The sequence below is a fragment of the Seriola lalandi genome, unplaced genomic scaffold (genome assembly GCF_002814215.2).
Source record: "Seriola lalandi dorsalis isolate HSWRI2012SDOR001 ecotype SW California unplaced genomic scaffold, Sedor1 jcf7180002054609, whole genome shotgun sequence".
NCBI classification, from domain to species: Eukaryota; Metazoa; Chordata; class Actinopteri; order Carangiformes; family Carangidae; genus Seriola; species Seriola lalandi.
In genome coordinates, this window is record NW_019525162.1 from 358,536 (window position 1) to 377,683 (window position 19,148).

At 40.3% G+C, this 19,148-nt stretch overlaps 2 protein-coding genes across 3 annotated transcripts in view; one reads left to right on the top strand and one right to left on the bottom strand.

Moving 5' to 3' along the window:
- The window catches only part of LOC147818366 (uncharacterized), a 12,669-nt gene extending 1,300 nt beyond the window's left edge, over positions 1-11,369 (top strand). The window contains exons 1-8 of one of the 2 annotated variants that reach the window (XM_087177559.1): positions 1,286-1,420; positions 4,262-4,319; positions 4,777-4,812; positions 5,689-5,721; positions 7,084-7,167; positions 7,337-7,405; positions 7,565-7,607; positions 8,878-11,369. In XM_087177559.1, the coding sequence (XP_087033685.1) occupies positions 1,382-1,420; positions 4,262-4,319; positions 4,777-4,812; positions 5,689-5,721; positions 7,084-7,167; positions 7,337-7,405; positions 7,565-7,607; positions 8,878-8,923 (408 nt within the window). In that variant the 5' untranslated portion in view covers positions 1,286-1,381 and the 3' untranslated portion in view covers positions 8,924-11,369. Of the gene's footprint in view, positions 1-1,285; positions 1,421-4,261; positions 4,320-4,776; positions 4,813-5,688; positions 5,722-7,083; positions 7,168-7,336; positions 7,406-7,564; positions 7,608-8,877 lie in introns of those variants that run through there. The other variant, XM_087177560.1, reaches the window with a different exon arrangement.
- A 527-nt stretch (positions 11,370-11,896) lies between these two features.
- fxyd5 (FXYD domain containing ion transport regulator 5) lies at positions 11,897-18,152 on the bottom strand. The gene is made up of 10 exons (XM_023419710.2): positions 17,932-18,152; positions 16,453-16,492; positions 14,494-14,592; positions 14,127-14,261; positions 13,994-14,044; positions 13,286-13,360; positions 12,844-12,873; positions 12,687-12,761; positions 12,536-12,581; positions 11,897-12,139 (listed from the first exon to the last, which is right to left on the bottom strand). Exons 1-10 carry the CDS (start codon positions 17,986-17,988, stop codon positions 12,115-12,117), a joined length of 633 nt encoding a protein of 210 aa, XP_023275478.1. The 5' UTR covers positions 17,989-18,152; the 3' UTR covers positions 11,897-12,114.
- Between the last annotated feature and the right edge of the window lie 996 nt (positions 18,153-19,148).

Sequence of the window (19,148 nt, forward strand, 5' to 3'; positions counted from 1 at the left end):
CGCGGTAGCAAAAACTTAACTCAGTGGCAAACGTAAAGGGGCAGTTTAGCGCAGAATGAGGTGGCTGTGAATCCCCTTTTAGGTGAGAATAAAGTAGCAGTGAACTTGGCCCGCACAGCAGCAGACAGCTTTTCCTGTTAAGAGTCGGCGCTGCTGTGTTGCTCATCTCATCGACTGACGTCTAGCTGCGGTGTGTGCATCAAGTTTCAGAGCTCAGACGAAGAAAGAGACACAAGGTTAAAAACCTAACTTCCTCAGAAGGAGTACAAACTTGGCATCAGAACTGGCTCTCTCCTGGGTTGGTAGGTTAGTGGTATTTTAAACGTTAATAGGCTGTAATGTAATACAAAATTACCATCAGTGAACATTTTTGTTGACTTATGAGCCTCGTAATGTACCTGCAGTGAAGCTTGTTCATTCTATTTCCTCTATATTTTTCGGTTTCTCATATTTTTTTTTCTGTGTTTTTCTACAAGTTCAGCCAACTGTATTTGAGATATCTGTAACTTTCTCAGTTAGAAACTCATGGAAACATATTTCAGCTCTAAAAAGGAGCATATCTGTTTGTTGCACAGTGATGTATGTGAAATCTTTCATTCATTCAAATGTGCAGACTTCTTCCTAAAGTAAGCAGGTCAGAAAAGGTGAGGGTACTATAAATGTAAAAAAAAAAAAGACACTTCCTGTGTGTATGTGTGTACATAGGCTAAGCTTGTCATGTGTACTAGTGGGTGCGTTTTCAACCTAAATATTAGTCTGACACTAAATAACAAAGTGTTTTTCTCCTGTTGTTTGCCCAGGGAGTGTCAGAGGTGAAGCAAGGGCACCAAATCTTTGTTGAACCCTTCACACATCATCTTTGCAATTTTTATTTTTTATTTTTCCCCCAAACACTTTGTGTTGCTTGTTTCTTGGAGCGGTGATGAGGCTGCATTTCAGATAGACTGGGCTGTGCAAACCCTCAGTGTGTCTGGGATAGGTCTTGTGATAGTGCTGTTAACAAAACAGAAAACAACAGCTTTGTCTCCATCTGATAAAAAGCAAACCTGAGGTGTACGTGCCCAGTGTGCTGTATGTCCTGAATCTGATTGTTGCTGTTTTGGTCACAGCAGAGGTTTAAAATGCCAACATTTTGGTGCAACTATAGAATCTGTTCATTCTTGTGTGTCTTAACAGGTTTTATGTTATTGGGTTAGAGAGAGAGAGGGGGGGGGGTAGGCAAATACAGGATATGTGTCTCTAAGGCAGCTGCCATTGTCAGGCACATTCATATCCTCTTAGTTGTTTTACTGCTGGCTTTATTGGCCTGATGCTCAACAAGACACCCATAAGCAATTTGTATTGGAAGTAACTACTTAGTTTTTAGACTCATTATTTATCAATGGTGGATTGCTCACTCGTATGCATGGCACCAACTGAGGTATTGTGAGTTTTGCTTTATTTTTGTTCTATTTTATCATTAGTTTCCTTGTTACTTTGTTTGCGGCCCAGTGGCATAGAAGAGTGTCTTATGTTATAGAGAAAAAATGGCTTTGCATCAACCTCTCTAAGATAAACAGCTGCTGTAGAGATGGCAGAGTTGAGTAAACATTTCAATAAGAATATTTTCTCTCTTCACTGAAGCAGAGTAAGCTACCACTTTTATAAAATTGAATGGCAATGAATAACAAATGATCTGAGTGCTTTTTCCCCTCCTCTCGCACCCCTTTTCCCTTGTTGTGCTGCTCATTCTTTTTTAGAGCAAGTCCGTTTTAGCTTTGACACATCTTCACAATAATCATAAAGTTTGTCTTTGCTATCTTCTCTCCTCTTTCTCTCAAATGTTCCAGCATGTATCTCTTTTCCTATGAACTCTATAGGCCACAGTAATTCTGGTATCTTTGCATGTTATTGATTCCTATCAGTGGTGTCAAAGTCTTGTCAGAAGTGCTCAGTGGTTGAGCAGAGGGTTGTTATCTGTGCAAGCAGATAAGAAAGAGGTTGTCTGTGTCGCTGCATGTAGTTCTGTTTATGTCCATTTAGTAAACCTCTGTTTGTGTGTATGTATTTTGTTGATATAGATTGTACGGGGTGGGTTAGAAGGAGCTAAAACTGTTCATCATTGAAATTTAAACCTGGTAAACAAGATTTAGGTGTTGGGCTGGCCTGACCAGACAGGTATGAGGTTCAGGGTTAATCCTGTCAGTGGAAAACTGCACTGGGGAAAACAGAACAAAAACAAGACTCATCCACCCTCCACCGACATTACTGTATATGCCTCTCTTGCAGCCCTGTTCTCCAGTTTTTTGATTTGTAGATTTCTACATTTAGTGTCTATGATCTTTGCATCTCCAGCCAGAAGGCAGCTGGCATGTCTACTTAATAAGCAAGCCATTGGATATTATATGTTGCAAACTGGCTCTGGTATTAAAGAGCAAATTCAATCGGTATTCAAATGTACAAGAATATATTACCCAATTTGAAAAATAATGCAAGCGTCAGGAGCCACTTTAATACAGAGGCAGTGGACTGGGTTGATAAATATTTCCAAATTGGATCAGCTTATTATTTCACCCAAAGTGACTCTGAAAAGCAAATTGGATACAGAAGGGGGTTTTATTTGCAGCTTCTTAGGTTATTTGTGTTTGGAGATTTACTGCAGCTATTCAGGAGGCCAGAACAGCCCACACTACACTCCCTCTCCAATCAGCCTCAGTTGCGTGATTAACATCTTTTTCCAATATAGTCAACCAAAATACTCCTTGATGCTGTTCTGCTAATTTAGCATGAAGATAATCTTGTTGTGGACTGGGCCATACTTATTCCTTTGTGGCCCTACAGGGTAGACATTTGTCTCGCATGAAGGTTTGAAGAGATCCTCTACCATAGCAGCATTTATAGATAAGATTACAGTGTATGGACAGATTCCTGATGCCTATGTCTTTTATAAAAGTGCCAAAAACCTTATTAAAAGAATTAATTGATGTTGAGTAGCGTCCTGTTTCCATTCTTAATTCCCATGCCTTTCCATTCACCAAATATGGTAATTGGAATCTACTCGCCATGTCCTGATCATAATCCACTTCCTTAAATTGTAGTAATAAGTAGGAAACAGCAAGCCGGCAACTGCTGTGTGGGGGGTGAAGGGTGGGTGTTTAGAAATTTGCTGCTGTCCCTCAGAGCCCCATGTGATAATCTGCACCTTAACAATGTGGGTCATTTCAGTTCTTTTCACATCGTCATTAATTATGGAGGAAACAAGGACACAATGGGCATCGCTAACAATGAAGAGGTGGCGGCAGTATAACATTTGGCAGAAAGGTCATTGGGAGAGTTCCTTCAGAATTGAACATTGCACAAGTGACTATTGGTTTCTGATCCCATGCCAAACTCAGTTGCTAAATCTGACAAATGAGGCATCATCCGGGACCTCAACCAGAAGAGAGGTCATTCCCATGTTTACCCATTTTAAAAATATCACCATTCATATTGTGTTGGATACAGCTGGGGCTTTGTTTGGCAGGCAAAGAACATCTGCGTTTCACATCTATGGGATGGTGATGGGGAGCAGAGGTAGGGTTTGTTTTGGGGCTGTGCCATGAGGAAGTTGTGGCATTTTCCGTAAGAACAACAGCACATACAAAGATGTCACAGCCAGTGTAAGTGTGTCATTTTGTTTCCCTAATGAGATAAAGCTGGTGGATAAGTTAAATTGAGCTCATGCTTTTTCTTTCCCAATTAGTGTGACAAGAATATTACTTAGCAGGATACAATAAACAAAAAAAAAAAGATTGATTTTGAGTCCTTTTTGTTTCAACAAGTGGAAATCATTGGACACTTTTTATGTTGCTCAACACCTGACACGACACCTGGGCCTTGCACAGCGAGGGGAAAATGTTGAATAGACACTTGTTGCCAGCTGACGGTGGCAGAAATCTCAACAGTTTTTCCTGCTGAGCACTACAGGAAACAAGGTTGTCATTCTATGACCCTCTTGCCTTCACCCACCTCAAGATTGCAATCTAGATTTGCATGCATACTTCTAAACCAACCAGTTAAAACAGTTCAAGGACTGGTCGGTTTGGAATTTGTAGTTTTCCAGTGACTAGCAGTACGTGATCCTGAAACTAAAAGTGCCAGACAAGCCCCAATAATAGACAGAGTTTCTGCTTTCCATCACGCTCTATCTCTAAACCGAAACACCAAGATTTCATACACATCAGTGGCTCTGAATATTAATAGCAGATATTTTTAACTTGGTCCCCCCCCCCCCTCTCCACAGCATTTGAAGATGATGCGATTGCTGTTCCTGTGTCTGCTGCTGCTGCCAGCCGCTACTGGTATGTTCTCATCTCTGTGATGCTTTCAGGTGATAAACATCTAATCAGGGTCTATGCGTCCCTGCGCTGGTATGTTTTTCTCACCTACCTGCGTATGAGCAGTGTCTGCGCGGTGTGCAACAGGATTAATGTATGCACTCACTTTTGAATTATACGACCACCTGAAAGAGAAAGTGCTACAGCGAAACAAAGTGTTGGCACATATAAGAATAACATTAAAGGAAAGCTCTGAAATTAGCAACAATATTCCCATTGCTTTACTTTCTTGGTATAACAGAAAAGAGCATCAGATAGAATCCACCAAATAAACTAAATTAAACTTACTGTAGCCCATATACTTTATGTGTACAGTCCTCTGAGTGTAGAAGCATCCTGGAGCAGTGTTGTAATGAATATTAATCTTTAAAACTGTATTGTGAGTACTTTGAGTGTATTCTTATTCCGCATCTTTTCACAGCTGGTTCAGAAGAGAAAGAAGGATCAGCTGATGATGGTATGTCGTTTATCTTTTGTATGAAATAAGGGAGGCTATCAACAAGAGAATGTAACTGGTTCCTGCTTGAAGTCAATTTAGAGCTAAAAAGTCTGACTCAAATAAATTAAACAAAATTTATTTGACTCAACAGAGAGATCACGGCCATATGCACCAACAGAGGACATATTTGGTTAATTTGTTTTGAAAGGAATTATCACACTGTAATTTTCATTCTCAGGCCCTTTGCTTGTTTCTACACGTTTCCTGTACAATTACTGTCAGTTCCAATATTTGGCTGAGCTCAGTGGGTCCTTTAGGCCATGTATGAAGTAATTAACAGATGTCAAGGGTCACACCAGACATGTTTGTTGACATGAGCCAGTTCAAATAGAATAATTTATAAACGTGTGACCTACATTCATAATGCAGCCTCTTGGACAAAGAGAACAAAACCTTTCCCAGCAAATTTCTATTCACTTTAACCAATTGCACAACAAGAGCTGCATGATCGTGTGTGACACACCTGCAGCTCTCCTATTTCCTACTTAATGCTTTCCCTTCCTCATCTGAAGTTTTTTTTATTCAGTCACAGTTTTGGTCACATCACACGGTGCATGTAGTTTCTTGTTTAAGTTTTGTTATTGCATACAGTTTAGATATCTTGTGCAATATTGATTTTTGTGTACAGTTCATTTTTTTTGCTCCTAGACCTTTTGGCCCTAAACTGACTTCATAAACCCTCAATCAATATTATTGCTAAAACATTAAAGGTATCTATGTCCTGACTGTTATACAGTAGAAGAATTATTACACTATTGTTATGTGCCAAAATGCTCACAATTGAGAAGCATGAATTTCTGTGCCACAAGCAGCTAATTTCTTCTTATCCTACAGATATCGATGATGAGGATCTTTATGGTAAAACTGGTGAGTTTATTACTTTACTTTTCCAAGGGTGGATAGGAGGGCCGTACAATTTTCTAGTTTCTTCCGTGTCACACCAACAACCACTGTAATAGCAGCTGTCCAGAGGAGAGTATGTGAAGGTTATGGCCTCTGTAATTGTTGTCACTCAGTCAGCATTATGTATAGGGCGTTCTAGTCCAGTGAGATGTGTGAAGGGCTGTGGCCCCTGTTGGCTTTCCCTCCTCCCAACCATTAAACCCTGAATAGAATCAATTAGCTCCCTGGAGGGGCCCTGTGGATTCTCTCGAAAGGCCAATGAACACGTCGACATCTCCCCCATCCTGCCGGTCAGCTAATCAACAATGGCATTCTCATTCTCTCCCCCCACCTCTCTCTGTCACTCCTCATCTTCGCTTTGATTGACATTTGATAGAATTACAGATCTGTTTAGAACAGGGCTGCAGTCAGTCGGTTCTCCGAGAAGCAGCCTCTGTTGCAAAGAGCTACGATTCCTCTGAAGCCTCAACCATCTGTAGGCACAAACACATACGCATAAGCTTAACTCCATATATGTTTGTAATTTTCCTCCAGTACATTTTAAATGATTCAAGCAACACACAAGTCAAAATGATTATCTGCAAGACTTAAAGAAGCAGTCTAAGATTTTGGGAAATATGCTGACATATGACACTATGTCACTATAATATGACCCTTCCCCCCCGAGAGTTAGATGAGAAGATTAATAGCACTTTCATATCTGTTTGGTAAATATGAAGCTACAGCCAGAAGTCAGTTAGCTTGTTTAGCACAAAGACTGAAAAGGGGGTCATAGCTTAACTGGCTCTGTCCAGAAGTAACAAAATCCACCTACAAGTACTTCTTATTCTCACTAACTAGCACGTTGTATCTTGTTTATGTAATCCATACAAAAAGAGAAAAAAAAACCACACAAATTGTGGTTTTACTGTGGTTTTTGTACCAGACTGTTCTAGGCCAGGCAAACGTTGGCTCTTGTAGAGATTAAACAAACAAGTGTGTTCATTAATGAGCCGAGGTGTTGGTTGGTGGCCTTTGTTACCTGTGGACAGAGTCAGGATAGCTGTCATCCTCTGGTTCCAGTCTTTATGCTAAACTTAAGTTATTTTACAGACACAAAAATGAATCAATCTTCTCATCTTTCTCTCAGCAAGAAAACAGATAATCATATTTCCCAAATTGTAGAACTATTCATGTAATGACTTTTACTCCTCTATTGAAACCTTTAACCATTTGTTTAGAAATGTAACTCTTGATCAGACCTTTGGTGGTATTGTAGATTTGGGGGTTGAATTATACAGTACACCTGAAATCAGCATAACTTGTGTTAACTCTTCTCTTGTTCAGGTGCAGGGTTTCCAGATGTTCACAGCAAACGTGCTCAAGGTCCGACCTTTGTAGATAAAACTACAGGTGAAGAAGAAAAGTCAGGTTAGAAAAATGTTTTATCACATTTGGCATAATACAGTCAACTAAAATCTTAAAATTCAAATCAATAAATATGAAGGATTCATAACATCATACACTGGTATCAACTTAACCCACTTGCCACTGCTTGTTCAATACACTCATAGCCACCCTTTCACGTTTTGTCTTTTAGATCAGCTCACCCTGATCATTATCGTTGTAGCTGTGGCCGTGGTGGCTCTTTCAGTTGCAGCGATAGTCAGTAAGTACTCTGTGTTTTGTTCAGACATGATACAGTGAAATTTTTCACTCCCACTGTTGACAAATGCTCTGCTTTAAAGCCATTCTGTTAAAACCTAAGCAAATATGAACTTTTCTCTTATGTAGCTCTGACCTTTTTTCCATTTTTTTCCCCTTGCAGCCATAATGTTAGTAAGACGCCGCATGCACAGTCGACAGCAAGGGTAAGGTTGAATTTCTTCACTTCTTCAAATTGATATTTGATTGGAAATGTTTCCCTTTTTGTGTCATTCTTTTAGTCTGGTTTGAAGTATGCTGTCTTTTTATGTACTTGTACTTTATTTCACACTCAACAACAACAACAAGACAGTACAGCCAGTGCACACATTGTATCTGTGTCTTACTAAGACATGCATGTTCCATTTGACACCAAGTCAGCCTGGAGGTGACAGAACCAGTTTGGTGGGTAACAGCCTTTCTGCTGCCTTGCCAATTTGCCCTACTTCATCCAACTCGTCAGCATTAAAACCAGAAAAAAAAAAACACTCAGGTGGCAAAACGCAACTAGCATCCACCCATCTGAACCCGTCTAGACTTGTACAGCAATTAGTACTATAGCCTGAGGCCCTACACTACCAGCACTGAACACACCCCCCTTGAACTCTTTCCATCTTAGCCATCAACAATAGCCCTAAGACAGTGCCACTGGGTCTGTATGACCGAATGGGACAGGACCTAACCTGTTCCAAAGCTTACCTCATGAACTTAGGTCTGAGGAGGTTACTCTACTCAGGAATAATACATGCCTGTAAACATGATCCTGGCGTCATGACAACAATCTGCCAACAGCAATCAGACAGCAGAACAGCCTAAACCAGTTATACAGAGCGATGTTCTCTCCTTGCACTTTGCCTACCCTCTACACGTTGCTTGTTCAGCCACCGTTAGCTCTGGGAAGGCTCTTTGCAGAGTAATCAGTTCCTTTTGTTCTCATGTGCAGTATTACATGAACCTGCACGTTGGGTCAGAGAGGTTACAGAGTTCAAATTAGTCTCCAGAGATCTTCAGGCAGCAAGAGAACTGCCATTGTGGAGCAGACACCCAAGTCAATCTGCAAGGGTTAAATTCCTCCACGGGATTACTGGCTGCCTCCCGAGGCTGCAGTCAGCTCTGGCAGTGTTTGGTGCTGACTGATCGCTCTGCTGAAAAGAGGCTTAATCACACAGCAACCTCTGGCTTGTTGGATCAACAGTTCCTTGCCAGCTTTATAAGTCCCACCTGGGGATGAGCTGTGTTTTGAGGCGATGCAGTCACTGTGCACCTGTCAGAGCCCTGCAGCATGAGGCAGACATGCCGTTTCCTGAATTCCGACACACAGGGATGCTTTTTGTGTCTTTCTGCTAACAAACTGAGAATGAGCCTAAAAATATCTTAAAGATGACATACTTTTGTTTTTAATGTGTATCCCTCCCACCCTCCTCCTTTTCTCTTCAGGGTCTACTCCGTGCCTACAGAGCAGGACCAGAAAGGGGCCGTCTAGTTCCTGGTGGAGCCGCACTTTCTAAAACACACAGGAAAGAGAGGAGCAATGCACTGGGCTGTGTCATCTCCTACTCTTTGACTCAGGACAGTTAGACTTCTTTGCACAACAGCCTGCTTATCACCGTTCAGTTTATTGCTCGCTTCTACACAAGCTCCTATTGATGAATATGCAATATGTGTTTTTTTTAACTGTTGTATATGTTTGTCTTTGTCCCAGCCATTTATACTCCACATACACATAATTTAGCCTGGGACATTTGGAACACATTCAAACCTTCTAATTGGATTCTATTTGAGGAATCTAAATCAAAGCCAGTGAATATGGCTTAAAGCTTCTTTTGTTAAAAGGGATAATTTAGCACAGCCAGAGCCCCCCCCCCCTTTTTTTTTTTCCTACCTGAAACAAGAAATGATTCCCACCAGCTATGCAGTGAAACTGAATTTGCATTTGATTTGGTGTATGTGGAACAGACCTGTCGGTGTGAAATGGTGGTTGAGTGAGACAAACCATGCTAATCCACACTAAGCCAGCCCAGTGCTCACTTCGTTCTCCTATTCACTTGTCTGACATCTTCTGTTCCCGGCCCATTAGGAGTGACAGGAGGCAGTGCAATAGGAAGATAAAAACCTGTCCCCCCTCTTCTCAACTTCAGTAAAAAAAAAAAAAAAGAAACAAGTGGAAATAGCCAGTGTGAACACCGTCTTGCAAGGCAGCAAATTAATCGACCGCCATGAATGATGATGTTTTCTTTTCCACCTCTCTTTTTCGTTTTGAAAGGCTTTCACTTCAGTCGTGCAGATTGTAAATAGCCCTGTGAATGTTGAGAGTTAGATTAATGCCTCACACACTGGTAGAGAGAAGCAGGGTGTGAGGGAGGGATAAAATCTCACGAATCAAATAAAGTGTTGGGCATGATTGGGGAAATACCAGCTATTCCTTTGTTTATACAAAGCATGATGGCTTCTCTGTTTTCATTTAAATGAAAATCAATCATGCTCTGTGAAGGAAAGCTTTCTGTCCAAGAACCCACGGCTCCGGTTGCCTTATTTGCTCTGATACAGAGAGGGGAACTTTCCCTGGGGAAGGGGACATATCCCTGTTTGACATGTCAGTTTTTCATTTGTGGCTTCATGAGGAGCACTTATTATGGAGTCAGCAATGCTGAGAATGGTTAAACACTGGCTCCAATCCAGGCAGTTATATCTTAATCAGAGTGTGCAGTGACTACAGGTCTGTGCCGAAGTGCCTTAAAAAGGATGCATCCCAGGTTATTTTAACAATGACAAGCAGATTGGCAGATGTGATTATTGTTAGTGCATTTGTTTTACTGTTCATATTTGAGCTATGTGTGTACAGTGTGCTATTTCTCAAAAGCGTAGCATTGCGAAATAAGCCTGAAATAGGTGCCAGCATTTCAAAGGCAGGACAATTGGACAAAAATTGCAGCATCAAACATTTCAGTTTTTTTTTTTGTTTTTTTTTATGTTTGTGTAGTCTATCTCTTCATATTTACTCATATTCCCTTTACATTTACTGTCATTTCCATCAAACAAACCACAGCGCAACAACATTTGAATGTAGCAGTCTCTTCTTTGAATGCTTTTCCTCAGATGGAGAAAGCAAGGAGACTTGTGTAAAAACCCAAAAAGAAATACAGTATTTAGTCCAGTCTGCCCCACACACGCAACCAAAAAATATTCTCTGTAATTTACTTGTAACACCTCTATGCTGTGACACTACTCATGTAAATCTACTGTAACAAATGTAACTACTGAGCTTTGTTTCTATCTCAGTTTTATGTATGTGGAAAAGGTTTTTGCTTTTTCATAATGGCTTATACTTTTTCTGTCAGTGTCCATATGCAATTATTCTAGCTTTTAATGTAATATATAATAATATATTGTGTGTATTTACAAATTTTCTGAGCTATGCATTTCTATTGTGTCTCTTGATGGAAAATATCTTTGGATAACTGGTCTTTTTTATATACTTGTCGAGATTAAAGGGCAATGTCTTCTCTCCACTGTTCATTTATAAATTGTGTGTATAAAAGTTGTGGTGGATGGGAGTATTATTTGAGTTTAATAATTGTATTATTTAGTGTCATATTTCAGCAAAAAAGTTTGAATTTGGTCTTAATGTTAAATACGTATGTTTATATGCACCTATGTATGCAGATTAACCCATATGTATTATTTTTGCTAAGGACATTCCTTCATGGTGGTTTTTCTCTATATAATAATTTACAGTACTGTGTGTAATTCATGACCTTATAAAATATCACAAGAAAACTATTGCACCTGGGAACTGTATCAAGAATTGATTGTGTTTGCACAGCTGTGGTTGTTCTGATAGCAAGTAGAACATTGAATACTATATTATGTACCTATGCTGAACTTTGGATTGTGTTCATTTTTCCCATTAAATCTGTTATAAAAATTTGTTTGGTTTCTCCCAGTTTGTTGTTTCCATCATTTTCACGCCATATGGATGCAAATATAATGCGCTAGTGGATGTTGTTGAATCTAGGACTTTACTCACTTACAAGCATAGAGCCACTAAGAGGCTTTTGACACCCCTCACTAAATATTACGCTTTTGCCGAGATTGAAATTTTAGAGAGAGTGTGCAGGAAGAAGAGGTGACCCAGCTTCATTTCAAGATCCTGACACAACATAAGTGTTGTGCGAGACGGTCAAATATGGGATGCCATGGGGTTAGTTTTCATAACCTTTAATAATAATGCTGGCTGTGAGACACTGCCTATGGCTGTGTTATCAGTTATAAGATACAAAGGTCATTAGAAACAAGCCTGCTTCATGGCTTAAGGTGTGATTAAAATATGAATCATCCTTTCATTATTTGTGAAGATAATCACTTTAATTTTTTAGTGCACTTCTGTAAAGTCTAGAAATAACACTGACAAATATTAAACAGGTGATGGCTTCAGTTTTCTCACTCGTCTGCATGATTCATGTTTTCTGTGTTTATTCAGTGTTTTTTTAATGACACTGTTACTAAGCAGCATACAGTCAGTCCACATGCACACGCACACGTTTCCAAGTGTTGGTTGAGTGTTTTCCTCCTGATGGACTCCTGACTGGTTTCTTGCAGGTCTGTCCTTGTGACACTGTACACATGCTCTCTCTCTCTCTCTCTCTCTCTCTCTCTCTCTCTCTCTCTATCTATCTATCCTTGGACCACTCGGTATGATCTGGAAAATAAATACAAACAACATTTAAAGAATTGAACACTATATAAGAAATCAATTATATTTAACAAACACAAATATATCACAGCAAGGAAAACAAACAATGGGGTTTGCAGTTGTTGCAGCCCAACAAATAGTTTAATCATAATCCTTTTGATCTATTAATCATCACAGAGGTTTTAGTCAGCATTCTGCTGAGCTACTATATGTCTGATGTGACTGATTGTAAGCCATACATCATCCAGTAGCCTGTGATATAAATTAATTAACTCATTCAACTGCGGTCTCTTAACAGCATGATGTAAGCACAGCTACCGTTCAGGCACACTGGACTGTAATTTACTCACTTTTGTTTGATAGCTTTCATTGTCTTTCAATATAATGGCTGTAAATACTTACTTTGATGACCTCTTGTGACACTTGGGCAGCCGACAGACCTTGCCACCTACAGTTAGAGAAAAGCAAAGGAGTGAGAAGGGCGGTTGGATATAATTACAGTCGTTTATGAGACATTACGAAACACAAAAGTGGCTTTCAGTGTCATACTTACAGCTGATGACCATTATACCGAGGATGAAGAGGAATGCTGCAATGGACAGTCCAGCCTTGCGCAGGGTCTCATAATCTGGAGATAGACAAACAAGTCAAACACTCAACTATAGGCACAGGTAATAACAGAAAATACACAGCCGAGGCAAGCCTCTTACCGTAGGTGAAACCTTTGTCCCACTTCGGATCTATGAGAAGTGAAAGTAGAAAGAAAAATACTGAATTAAGTTTGACTGTTGAACACAGGAAGCCTCTGCAGGAAGAAAAAAAGAGAGAGGATCACCAGGGAACAACAGTCAGAGATGGCATGACAGATCTACTGGCCCCGTTGACATGCTGTTGATGGTGTATCAAAACCCTATCTATGGTAAGCCAGCACAGCATGAGGACACAAATATCTTATCTCTTCTTGCATAGGGTACAATCAAGCATTAATCTGTTGGCAAGAGAGGAAGTGAGGTGCTCTATTCTACCACCCCGCCAAGGGTTTTGTTTGGAAGACAGGGAATTGTGATACTGTCAGTCTGCCCTGAGATAACAATAAAACCGCAATGCCTGTGGCATTTAAGGTAACTATGGAGCAGGAAATTTTTAAGTTACCCCAGGCAATAGCTTGATGGGTGCCTTTTGTGGTGGTTTCCTTAGCTATGGATCCGGAGGATGTCACTGTGGATGCTGAATAAAAAAGACAGTGAAAACATTAGATTCCTCTCATTTTTTGATTTTCTGGCTCCTTTCCCCCCACGTATTTAATATTTATAAAGTCTAATATTCATAATACACAATTTAATAATGTAAAAAGCATCAGCATCATTGCGTATATTGGAACCCCTTTTTTCTGGGACATATTGACGCCTTATCTTTGCCATACAGTCCATACATAATTACTTCCTATCAAATTACAGGTACATTCCTGTGTTTAACTCCATTTTTAATTGAATCTCTGAATATTTCAGCGGGGTGACTCTCAGAGGAAATTTAGGCTAACACTTTTAAAAAGCATATCAGTGCTCTCTCTCTGTCTCTCTCACTCTAGTTCTGTCTCTTTCCCCGCTGCTGTAAAATGCAACAGAAATACTCCTCTGTATATCTCAACAAGGACAGGGAGTTTAACATTTTTCTAATTACCTCATAATTAGTTTTAAAGCTGTCTGCATTCTTGATATCGAAGCTTTCTGTAAGCCTTTGCTAGTGGCGTGAGGGGATGTTATAGCCTAGTGGAGTGCTCATAATCTATCTACCAGCCAAACTCAATGGCTCCACCAACTGGGTGTTTAAACAAGTGAGGGAGAGGGTGAAGATGGTTACCTGGAGTGGATGTGGACGTCGTTTGTGGTTCTGCTGTTTTCGCTTTGGGAGCTAAAGGGATAGAACAATAAAAATCACATCAGGTGAAACTAAAATTATTGGTGTTAGGTGTGCTAACGGCACATCAGATTACCTGTTGAAGTCTTAATTTCTGATGTTGTGATGATGTCTTTCACTGGGTTGCTAGTGCCAGTTTGCTGGTTTGTGGTCTGGTCCGTTTCTGGGGAGGAGACAACATCCCTAGTAACTCTACTTTCCACTCTCCTTTCTGTCAAACAAAGAAAACAACTGAATTAGTCGAAGCTGAAAGATATATGACATTTTGAAATTAGATAGATAGATAGATAGATAGATAGATAGATAGATAGATAGATAGATAGATAGATAGATAGATAGATAGATAGATAGATAGATAGATAGATAGATTATGGATAGTAATAAGGCTAGAGATTGTAAAGACTACAAAATGGTATTTGTCAGAATAGCCATAAGTACAGCACCAGCGGGAGTCAGAGCCGTGGGCATTGTTTTCAAGTTTTCCATAGAGCTGCTCGCAGACACCATTTGATCTGTGGTTGCGGGATCCTGAGCCCTTGACACTGCGGGGGGAAAAAAGACACATTTTAATCACCAAAAAACACTAGTCAGATGAAGCCTCATGGCGAGGCCTCGAGACCGTACACTTTACAGGAGGAACAAAGAACAGTGTTGTTTATCCCAGTGACTTTCTCAAACAATGCTGTGATGTATCTGGGAGAGACCAGACTTGAGAATTTGTCTGGCCATGCAGGGGAGAGAGGCCTACAGATGCATTGAGAGTATGTCACAGTAATAGTCCTGTGAGTGGGACAGTGCGGCACAGTCACAAAGAAGTGGCTCTTACAAAACCTCTGGCTACAACAGAGCTGAATTGTTGTGCAAGACGACAGGACAGTAAGGCCATTGTCTGTTAACTCACTCAGCACCTTCCAATTAATGCTGAAGCTCTACAAAACCTCTACTTTGCTGGGCTAATGTTGTGATTCTAACAACTTTAATGAACCAACACGAGGGGACTTAACTAAGGGTGTGATGTTTGAAAACATTTATTGCTGGCTCAAATTTGTGTAAGTTTTGATGTGTCAGATAAATTGCGTGTACATGAAAACATTAATTGTTTGATTTTGTTTGTATTAAACTTTTGTTATATTAAAGTCACATGCTCATGGCCTGAGCTCTCAAGAGCTTATCCCTTATCTGGTCTAAGATAAAGTTGGAATTCAGTCACAAACATCTCATCCTTTGGATTTTCCTGGAAAGATTGTCCCAAGTCCTTTACATAGAAATCAGTCCACAGGCTGCTACAGTCAACCCGAGAAAGTCGGGGAGGGAAGGCTAATTGTTTAATTAACATTACAATCCATTCACACACTGGCAATAAAAAAGCCGTTAAATTGCTTCACATTCTTACATATAGTACCTATAAATATTTGTGACAAGCCTTTATGCAAATTCTTCGGCATTTCAAGGGGACCTCCATCTACTTTACATATAAGGATATGTTTAACTATAACAAGAAGTGCCACTCAGCCTTTGAAAACTGTGGTATAATGTTTCGGTCTGTCTTAGAAAATATCCATTTTAATCTACCAGGCAGTCTAACTCGGGTCTTACTGTGGACTAAAAATCAAGATATCTTGGCTTCTGCTGGATCAATTTTGACTGTCATTTGATCCGTCTTTCACACTCCATCAGCTTCATGGAGGTACTCAATCACTTGCGCACCCCTTTCAGGTGCAACTTAAAGTGACACAATGTAACTTTTGAAAGAAGAAGTAACATATTCTTCCTCTTATAGACAATATGTTGCAATGAAATACACTTACTAAATCCAATAGACACAGGCTTTGCTGTGGCACGAATACTGACGTGTAACTGACATTGAGACAGTTTTCTGACTTCATGACCCTTCACTACTTGTTATAGAGTGGAGCTAGCCCCAATTTTCTATTGCAAAACACTTCAATTGGAATCTCCCATAGAGAAGCGCTAGGAAGCTGCTGTAGCTTATTTGACACTTAAACTTAAACAGAGGTGGGGCAGTTAACCATGCTCACTGTTCCAATAAAGCATAGCTCTCACCTTTGTGCCATTTGTCGAAGTTTGTTTTCGAGTGTTGAATGGCCTCATTCTTGCTTCTTGTGGCCGTTGCGGCAAAAACTCCCTCTACAACTGTTCACTGCTCAAAAAACGTGAAGTACTAGTAGGTGTTTTCCACCCTCTGGCCTCAGGGGGAAGTAATGAGGCCATTACAATGTAGTGTACCACAGGAAGATGCCACACCACAAGCAACACAAATGTGACATTAATACTTTAACTATCTGCTTAACGTCCCCACCTCAGCAAAAGTTCCATTGTCTCTCTTTTAAATCGCTTCTCATTCGACCTCTCAGTGAGCCAATTCAGCGTTGTGCACTCACCTCCAAACATGACACACATGAAAATGGAGGCCAATAAGATCTGAAAGAAAAGAAAACACATGCAGAAAGGAGGTGAAACGATGATGTAGAAAGAGTAAACTAGGTTGTATCTCAATTAGTAACAAACTGTATTTTCAGCGTGCTGTTTTAAGATTGAAATAACCTCAGCCAGTTTATCTAAGATGCACAAAGAAATCCAGAACCTCTCAGACATTACAGGTGACTCCATAAGTGAAGACAGATCACATTAATGCAGCCACTCTGGTGCATCTGCTGTAGAGGATTGGCACAGATTCACAACATCCAGACAAAAAATGTCTACTCATTAGCACACAGAAAGAAACTGTTAATTGATACAATGTCTTTACAGCCATTGTAATGATGTTGTTCAGGGCAAGAGCACAAGGCAAACATAAACTAACTGGCAAATTTAACGATCTGCTTAGATGATTAAAGCAAGACAGAATTCACTCTAGAACATTTTGTACAATGCAGATGTACCACACAGGAAGATGTACTCATTGAGGTTAGCACCACATGGCCACTTCTCCTTCCTCCTCAAGCACGCAGGCACCCACACTCCTCACACAGTATGACAGAAAACCGATTCTTACTTTGAATGTCAAACTATACGAGATAGGCACATCATAACTATGGCTTTTTCTCCATTCGTCAAAAAAATGAGTGATCGGGGAGGCGCACTGTGTAAGCTATCCTCCCACACGTGCAAGTTTTGAACTTTGTGGCACAATTGATCAAACTTCATTCCATTTTTTTTTTTTTTTACTTTGCTACTGTCATCAATTAAAAAAAAATTGCATAGGAGGATGTGTCAAAACAGTTCTTTTTTAATATAGTGGAAATTTCGTACCAGTGAGCAGCGCGCTCTGAATCGGTGGAAAAATATACTTCTTCCTCCCCCTCACAACATATTGATCCAAGCTTGAAACAAAACACTATGGAAAAACAAAAGTAGGCAGAGAAAACGGCCCAATATTGTATGGTTCTTTTAGCAATACAAATAACAACTGCCAAGCAGGTAAAGCAAAGGCAGGTAGGGTGACAGATGGGATTCTAGGCCAGTGGTTCGTTTAAATCCACCCCCAGCAGAAAATGAATCTCGATCTTTGACCTATTCTGGTGGCAGCTCGTCCTCCAGGCTTGGAACAGTGTGACAGGTGAGTGTCTGTGGCCGTCATGAGCTGTGACAGCTCAGATTAGCAGGTCATGCCAATCTACATTTCACTCCAGAGCATATGTCAAGATGAGGCCTGTTTCCCCTGGGCTGTACAGGCGTCTTTCCCTTCCCCTAACCTGACCCGCCTGGCTGTTTGTCACATGTAGCACTCGCACTCGGTCTCTGTCTGTCCGCTCATCCGTTTGTCTGTCATCCTCCATCAATCTCCTCTCAGTCCGCTTCACCAAAACACCCCTCAGCCCCTCTGATATTTAGTCATCCATCCAGGCTATTATGCTTACCTTCGTATCCATCCTGTGAGGTGCCGGAGTCCAGACGTTTATCCGCAGCCTCATCATCCACTATACTTTTCTGTGTATGTGACCTCTGAAAGGCTGATGGGGTAACTGCTAAACAACCACACCCATGTACTCATCATCACTACTTCCTCATCCAATTGTCTGAACTCTGTTTCGCTCTTTCGCTCACCCACTCTTTCTCATGACATGGCCTCCTCCTTCTTGTTCTCTGGCTTTCAGTTTTTCACTCACCCACTCCGCTATGATCTCTGTGTGTAGTACAGCTGTCTCTCAGCAGTGACGGCTTGTCTTCTCTCAGTTCCCACAATACAGTGGTTTTGTACCTGTGTGTTTGCTTGTCTGTCACCCTGTCTGGCTGACTATCTATTTCCATGTTTATACAATCTTTTCTATCCACAGGTCCATCTACCATCTGCTGTCTCACAGACAAAAAAAAATGAATTATTCTGTTGTAATGAGAGATTGTTGATATATTTACATTCACTCAAAGGATGCAGTACATTTTGGTGCATATTTTAATTATATGGCTTCTTTTTTATTGTTGAATATGTTCACTGAATATCATCCGTTGAACAAACACACTTCCTTGACATTGAGCATGTTCTCGTATACAGTATGTGTGGTTGCAAAGTTAAATATACTCTTTACTTTAAAATGCAAATCTTTGCAACAACCATCTAAAGAAGCAACTTGTTTTCAAACTTCTGTTTTGCTGCCAAGAACTCTGACTCTATTTATATGAAACCTCATTAAAAAGTCCACATCTCTTTTCGATATATTAAAACAGAAAGTCAACAGCTCCATGCTCATCACATTTTACTGCAGTTACGCAATGACATAACGTAATCCACGTTTTGTTTTTTATTTTTTAGACTAACTATTGCTTCAAGGCTGCATGATTGGTGTGTTTGATTGTGACCCAACAGCATTACCCATCTGAGACACACAAACCTAGACTGTTACAGCAGACAAAGCTGGCAATTCATCCACACTAGCAGAGAACAGTCTTTGTCCGGAGTGTCGGGGTTGCTTTTGGATCAGCTTGTCCTTAGTTTATCACATTTCTATGGTTTCTCTAAACTGTTGACACTTTATTATAAATACCCCCATACAGCTTGCATCCTGACCATCTTTAAATAAGTTTTTCTCAAGTTTTCAGACACAAAATATAAACAAAGCGTTGACTCATTTGAAGCAGA

What these genes read in the sequence shown, in the direction of transcription:
- fxyd5 (XM_023419710.2), bottom strand. Translation starts at nt 17,988, where the DNA reads ATGATGAGGCTGCGGATAAACGTCTGGACTCCGGCACCTCACAGGATG. An exon ending in CCATCAAGCTATTGCCTGGG is followed by an intron (nt 12,874 to 13,285) that starts GTAACTTAAAAA and finishes CACTTCTCATAG; the next exon opens with ATCCGAAGTGGGACAAAGGT. An exon ending in CGGTATAATGGTCATCAGCT is followed by an intron (nt 12,582 to 12,686) that starts GTAAGTATGACA and finishes CTCTAACTGTAG; the next exon opens with GTGGCAAGGTCTGTCGGCTG.